Source organism: Carassius gibelio, chromosome A5 (genome assembly GCF_023724105.1).
Source record: "Carassius gibelio isolate Cgi1373 ecotype wild population from Czech Republic chromosome A5, carGib1.2-hapl.c, whole genome shotgun sequence".
Classification (NCBI taxonomy): domain Eukaryota; kingdom Metazoa; phylum Chordata; class Actinopteri; order Cypriniformes; family Cyprinidae; genus Carassius; species Carassius gibelio.
In genome coordinates this window covers 27,322,472-27,329,781 of record NC_068375.1, presented here as the reverse complement: position 1 = coordinate 27,329,781, position 7,310 = coordinate 27,322,472, and the positions used below count along the sequence as shown (strand labels likewise).

Here is a 7,310-nt window from a genome sequence, read left to right as displayed (position 1 = left end):
ATATATATATATATATATATATATATATATATATATGTGTGTGTGTGTGTGTGTGTATATATATATATATATATATATATATATATATGTGTGTGTGTGTATATATATATATATATATATATATATATATATATATATATATATATATATATATATATATATATATATATGTGTATATATATATATGTGTATATATGTATATATATATAATTGTATTTTTTATAATACTTATCTGTAACTTGTTTACATGTTTGTTCCTGAACATCTTATCAAGTGGGTAACTTACTAAGTATGTACAGTGTACAAAGACTCATGTAGAACAGTCTGGACTCCTAAACAGGGTTCACACTGAGAATGATTTCCAATTATTTGTCTAGCCTTGAATCTGTTGACTTGCATTGCATCATGCAGTTGGAACGTCATAGTGTCGCATTTACAAACCAATCACAGACGCGGTACAGGCAACAAAGTAACCTATCGGCCTTTCAGCTTATCTTGCCAAAGTTTTGAAGGGACCTTACAAATAAACAACTGCAATAATGTTCTGCTAAAATAATATAAAACCAGTCATTAATTTAATAAGCTTAATATTCTGGAAGGCTTTATGTAATTTCAGAGTGGATATGTTGACCTTCGTCTTTGTTTGCTTCTCTGTCTCAGTTACAGGTAGTACATGTTTTCTGTATTTGCTTGCACAATATTTTTTTATCAAGTCATATCATTGACTGCTGTCTTCTGTGTGCTGAGTTATTCAGCCTAGTGATTTTCTTTTTTTTACTGAATTAATAATAATTTATTGTTTAAATAGAGTTTCTTTGGATGCTATAAGTCTACAATAACAGAAAACATAATATTGCCGCTGTGCACTGTTCACAAATGTGGCCAAATTAGTAACCAATTCAACAACTAGTAATTAGTAATAAGTGTTTTTTATGAACGGTCATTATGAACACCTGGCAAGGGTGTGCACTGAGTATTAAGAATAAATGTATACATTAAAAACATTTAAAACTATTAAAGAGTAATATGTCTCCTTATATGGTTTAAATGGTTATATGGTTTCTGAGTCTGTTTAACAGTGTTCCAACATGTTGTTTTTGTTAGATTCTTCTTTTTCTATTAAATAGAAAAATAAGTGGTTGGCCTAGATGAAGATAAATTCTAAACATCATTCCAATCTGGATATGACTGTTAATGTGATTTGTAATGCATGTCATGTATTTCAAAGATTTCTTTCATACTGATTAAGGATTGAATCCCTCTCTTTCTGTTTACAGGCTTGCATGCCGCTTTTACGGTTGTTGTTGGTAGTCAATCAATAAAAGTGAAAGAGAATGAGGGTAAGTTTCATTTTCTTTTTTCTTTCAGTTACAGCCTAATTGTTTCTGTGTGGCAGTAATCAGCTTAATGTAAAAAATGTAGAAAATCTGATGTATCTGTATATGTTTTGCACTCGAGAATAGTAATAGCTGTTTTGGGTGATTCAAGGACTCCGTTTTTGATGTGAAAAACATAAACATAATTTTTATTCCAGGAGTTGATTTGAAATGTTCCTACACCGCTGACTTTGGTGAAACACCCAGAATAGAATGGAAGTTCAAGGATCTTAAGGGCTATCAGTTTTTCATCTACTTTGATGGACGGATAACTGGTATGGATGAAAACTGTTGTCATTCAGTGTCATCACTGTAACCTGGCAGTAACATTTCCTTATTGAGTGTTGATGTGTGTCTTATTGAAATGAACATAAAAAAAAGAACATAACACCATTATGCATATTTTTCTTTCTGTAGCTGAATATGAAGGCCGTATCACTGTGGATGATGGAGGACTGAGATTTAACAAGGTGACACGAGCAGATACTGGAGACTATGACTGTGAGGTGTCTGGCAATTCTGGATATGATGAGAAGACCATCAAGCTTACAGTCCTTGGTAAATTTGAGTACTGAAAAAAAATGGATATAAGTTGGTTTAGCAAAGATTTTGCTTTGTTGAAACAATGTAATACATCAAAAATCCTTGTTATTCCGACTCCAATTTCCTCCACTGCAGTGCCTCCTTCCAAGCCTGTGTCCAGAATTCCTTCATCAGTCACAACAGGAAGTAACGTCCGCCTGACATGCTATGATGCAGATGGTTCCCCTCCATCCACCTATAGGTGGTACAAAGAAAACACTCCCCTCCCTGAAGATCCAAGCAAGTTTCCCAGTTTTAAGAACCTCACCTACAAGATGAACGTCTTCAATGGTAGCCTGGTGAGTGTTCATCTACAATACTAGAAAATACATAATACAAACATACATATGTACGTACATACCCACACACACACATATAGAAAAGAATCCATTTTGTTGCTTTGCAGCCTGAAATGAAGACAGAAACAGTTTTTGTTTTATTCAGCTGTTTTTACTGTATTTAAAAAGCAAAAAATAAAATCTGCTGGAATTTGTCTGTACTTTGCTCCCCACTCTTCTCTGCAGAATTGCTTAAATACAGATAAATTTGATGGTGACCATTTTTGGACTGCAATCTTCAAGTCATTCCACAGATTTTCAATGGGGTTTAAAGGTGTATTCACTCCTGTCTTGTTTGGTTTGATTAAATCAAACTCATGTTCGTTTCCCGCCTTGATGTGGATCGTTTGGACAGGTGTGAATACAGCAACCTCACTCGGGTGAAACCCAGTGAACCCAGCTGAAGAGGTGGTCCTGGTTTGCTTCCAAACAAACTCTGGTACGGTTTGTTTTAGGTGTGAATATGACCCGACTTCAATCCGACCCAATTGCAGAAATCAAGCTCAGAAACATACAGCTCACACATGTAGTGCTGTTGTTTGCATTTCAATGGCTTAAATCGCTTGTTTTTAAACCACAATGCTTAAAAATGCATGCAAATTATGAGTTTTTGTGACCATGGTGCACAGAACCATGATGTGAGTGCGCTAAATAGTCTAAAGCTTGCCGCAAAAGTTACTATGAATATGTTGGGGGAAAATAGTTAGGAGATTTTTTAATTATCAATTAATTAACTAGTGTTTTCTGAGACAGTGTGACAAAGATGAAATTGATTATCCTGATTTGCCATCTCATCATGGATGCTAAAAGAAATGCATCTTTACGGATTACCTAATGAAAGAGTTTTTTTGGATTTTAATTATTTTGTTTTGTGGTGTTTTAAAGCTTTCTATAGATATAATCATCATGTCTGAAAGTAAAATATTTGCTAAGGTTTAGTTCATTTTTGTGAAGCGCTCCTGTTCAACACCTAGATGGCAAACACATCCTATTTGTTTTCTTTATTTTACAAAAGCACAACATTTTGTTAATATTGCACGCAAATAAAATTAAGACCTTTACAGATCTAAATGATGAATATAATGTATTATTCTTACCTGTATGTGCAAAATTGACAGCGTATTTAATTTGTTTCCACTGATGTCCTGAAACACTCTTCAGCTTACTGTAGGAATGGTGTTATTTGGATGGTGAGCTTTATTGGATTAAAGTAACCAAATTGGATTTTGTGTTGTGTCCAAATAATACAATTTTCTCATGCTGCCATAGAATCTTCAAGGTGCGCATACGTGTGTGTGTGTATGTGTGTGTATACTGTATGATTTTTTTTTACATGAAATGATTGAAACTCAATCATCAAAAAAATCTGTACTTTAAACTGCTAGAATTTAAATATCATTTTGTAAGTATAATTCTGATTTTATACCTCGTCATTGTACCGAAAGATACATATTTGTAAAATTGGTTTCTTTGTGTGATCAGGAGTTCCCGAGCATATCTAAACTGGATACTGGTTCATATTTCTGTGAGGCCAGTAATGGAGAAGGTGCACCTCAGTGTGGAGATACAGTGAACATGGAAGTCCGTAAGTTACATTTGTCAGTGCTTTCAAATTAGACACTAAGTGGCAGTTACATGTCTACCAGAGTCACCAGAGGACACACTTTCAATTTATTATCAACATATTATCAAATAAAATGTTATTTTTCATACTACTCAGTTCCCTTCAGTTTTCACTGCACTACAGGATAGCTACTTGCACATTCTCACATTTGATCAGATCTACCTCCCCAATTTTTTAATACAAAGCAAGCGAACACATATAAAGTAATTCAACTCAAATTGTCAAACTGGTTTATTCAACTACTCCAGTCTGTGTGCACTGAATTTATTTAAGTCTTTGGTTCTTTTAATTGTGATGATTTTGGTTCACATTTAACAAACAAACAAATTACTATGTCAACAAATTAGAATACTTCATAAGACCAATAATAAAAAACTTTTTCAGTGAATTGTTGACCTTCTGGAAAGTATGTTCATTTACTGTACATGTACTCAATACTTGGTAGGGGCTCCTTTTGTTTTAATTACTGCCTCAATTCGGTGTGACATGGAGGTGATCAGTTTTTGGCACTGCTGAGGTGGTATGGAAGCCCAGGTTTCTTTGAGAGTGGGTTTCAGCTCATCTGCAGTTTTTGGTCTTTTGTTTCTCATTTTCCTCTTGACAATAGCCCATAGATTCTTTATGGTGTTCAGGTCTGGTGAGTTTGCTGGCCAGTCAAGCACACCAACACCATGGTCATTTAACCAACTTTTGTTGCTTTTGGCATGTGTGTGAAGGTGCCAAATCCTGCTCGAAAATTAAATCAGTATCTTCAAAAAGCTGGTCAGCAGAAGGAAGCATGAAGTGTGAGTCCTTCCACTCAACTCTCTGTTAACATGCTTGGATACAGCACTCTGTGAACAGCCAGCTTGTTTGGCAATGAATGTTTGTGGCTTACCCTCCTTGGGGAGGGTGTCAATGATTGTCTTCTGAAAAACTGTCAGATCAGCAGTCTTCCCCATGATTGTGTAGCCTAGTGAACCCAACTGAGAGACCATTTTGAAGGCTCAGGAAACCTTTGCAGGCGTTTTGAGTTGATTAGCTGATTGGCATCTCACCATATTCTAATTTGTTGAGATGTTAAATGTGAGCCAAAATCATCACAATTAAAACTTCGGTCTGTGTGCATTGAATTTATTTAATACTCAAATTAGACAATTTGATATGAATTATTAAAATAAATGAACATTTCCACAACATTCTAATTTATTAAGATTTACCTGTATATTGGGCTGGTTGCATAAACATAGCCATTAACATTATAAATGAAAAGGACAACATTTTAATTAAAGATGTGTGGAGAGGAATCCTTGAAGTCAGTGAGAGCAGGCCAGTCCATTACCCCTAACAAAAGAAGAAATATAACTTCCTTTTGCCATTATCCCAGCTCTGTTTTAACAGTCTTGTGAGTAGAGTGTTTTTTTCTGTTTAGTGTTCCATAGGCAAGAAAGCTGTTTCAGTACCTCTGATTAGCACTGTTTGGATTGCATATAACTATAACACATTACAAAATATGTTTTAAGCTCTCTCTAACATAGCTACTTTTGGGCTAACTTTGTTTTTCCTGTATAGATGATAAGGACAACAGCCAAACACCAGCTGTGAGCAGCAGCTTGAGCACTGAGAACAAGGATGTCCCAAGCAAGACCACATTGAACCACATGCTTGAAAAACAGTATGGTGTATTCTTGTTGCAAGAGGTGAAACTAAAACTAGAGATACAAAAACTAGAATTAGAAATTACCAAGTTAAAGTTAGAGCTACAAAAACTTGGACAGGAACCTTAAAGTCTGTGTAAAGCAATATTAAATATGGGTCACAAAACAATAAAAATAACTAATAAACAGAAATGTGTTATTAACCACAGAGAGAGAGAGAGAGAGAGAGAGAGAGAAGCCAAATAAATAAAATGTTAACAAAAAGCAGAGGTATTTTCTGCAGACATTGATAATGTCATTCATTTGATCACTTGCATCATGTTTGGCATCTCTAATAGTCAGAATCTTCACCTTGGTTCATTCAAGTCAAGATATTTGTTTGCATAGCATCCACAATACACTCGAAGCAGCTTCTAGTAAGCTATGTTAACTCTATAATAACTAAAGTCTTTACACTGAGCAATTTGACTGCAATATGACAATATATTACAATAATACATGATCCACAGTTTGATATCTAGCTATGTATTCTTACCTTTGAAAATAGCCATGGTTTTGCTACTCTAACCAAAGTGTTTAGCAGTTTGCCTATATCAGTACCACTGTGTAGTGAAGGAGACTGAATAATGAATATTTGCAGCCTATAGACAAACCACAGACCTTAATATATAGAGAGAGAGAGAGATAGAGAGATTTACATATTAGTCTGTTTCTATTCTGAGTATGTAAAACGGTAAAAAGAATATATACACACACACACACACACACACACACACATATATATATATATATATATATATATATATATATATATATATATATATATATATATAATAAACGGTTTGCCTCTTCTGTGGTGAGTTGCATGTGTTCACACTGTGTGGGTCACATTACACTTGGAAGGACAGGAGAACTCTTCAAATATAGAATTTAATCAACAGGCATATACAGGAACTAAAAGACAACTCAACACTGGAACACTATTTATACACAGAACTTGACCATGGGAAGACCAGATACACCTGGGATCAATGACAACAGAGGGGGAACACCTGGAATGAAATTAACTTAATGAAGAAACAGGAAGGACCAAATAAGGACATACAGGAACTCAAAACACGGAGCATACACGTGGGAGAGTTTTTTTGTTGTTGTTGTTTTGATATATATATATATATATATATGAGTATTCCAGGTTAAATAAGGATTTTATTCTATCATCGTTTAAAATGAACTATTTAAACATCAATAAAAACAAATTAAAACTTGAAAAATCTAAACTAAGCTGCAATAACAGATCATTCCAAGATTGCTAGATGTCTGTCATCAGATAATCAAACATATTTTGAACACCCATATTTACTTGAAGGGCGATGAAATAATACAGAAACTATTATTCTTAAACACCTGAAACTGTTCTTATGTTTTGATGGCATTAACTAACAATAACAATAAGTTGTGGTTTAACAAAAAGTTTATCTTATAACACATGATGGACTGCATGAATGTTTTCTTTGAGTGAACTGATATTTTAAATAGACTCAGAGTGGCAGTAAAGGAATGATATTCGATTTCTATATTAGCCTATCCTGTTCAAGTAAAGAAAGTCAAAAGTATCAGAACAAAAGGTTGTATATTTTATTTTAAAGACAATCTACAATATCCATAAATACACACACACTTTTTTTGTAGTGTAGGCCTATTAGTATAGGAGTTTTTGTTATAAAGTTTGTCTTACTTTATATTAATATAA

General features: G+C 34.0%; 1 protein-coding gene across 4 annotated transcripts; it reads left to right on the top strand.

Moving 5' to 3' along the window:
* The first annotated feature begins 474 nt into the window (after positions 1 to 474).
* On the top strand, positions 475 to 6,837 carry LOC128008559 (junctional adhesion molecule A). 4 transcript variants are annotated; one of them, XM_052592888.1, is made up of 8 exons: positions 476 to 666; positions 1,278 to 1,340; positions 1,535 to 1,651; positions 1,794 to 1,934; positions 2,055 to 2,257; positions 3,779 to 3,881; positions 5,472 to 5,599; positions 6,552 to 6,837. In XM_052592888.1, the coding sequence occupies exons 1-8, from the start codon at positions 624 to 626 to the stop codon at positions 6,627 to 6,629; spliced, it is 876 nt and encodes a 291-aa protein (XP_052448848.1). In that variant the 5' UTR covers positions 476 to 623; the 3' UTR covers positions 6,630 to 6,837. The 4 variants fall into 4 exon arrangements, with proteins under 4 accessions (XP_052448850.1, XP_052448848.1, XP_052448849.1 ...); XM_052592889.1 differs by having other exon boundaries at positions 6,499 to 6,837; XM_052592887.1 differs by lacking the exon at positions 6,552 to 6,837 and having other exon boundaries at positions 478 to 666; positions 5,472 to 5,749.
* Positions 6,838 to 7,310: the final 473 nt, after the last annotated feature.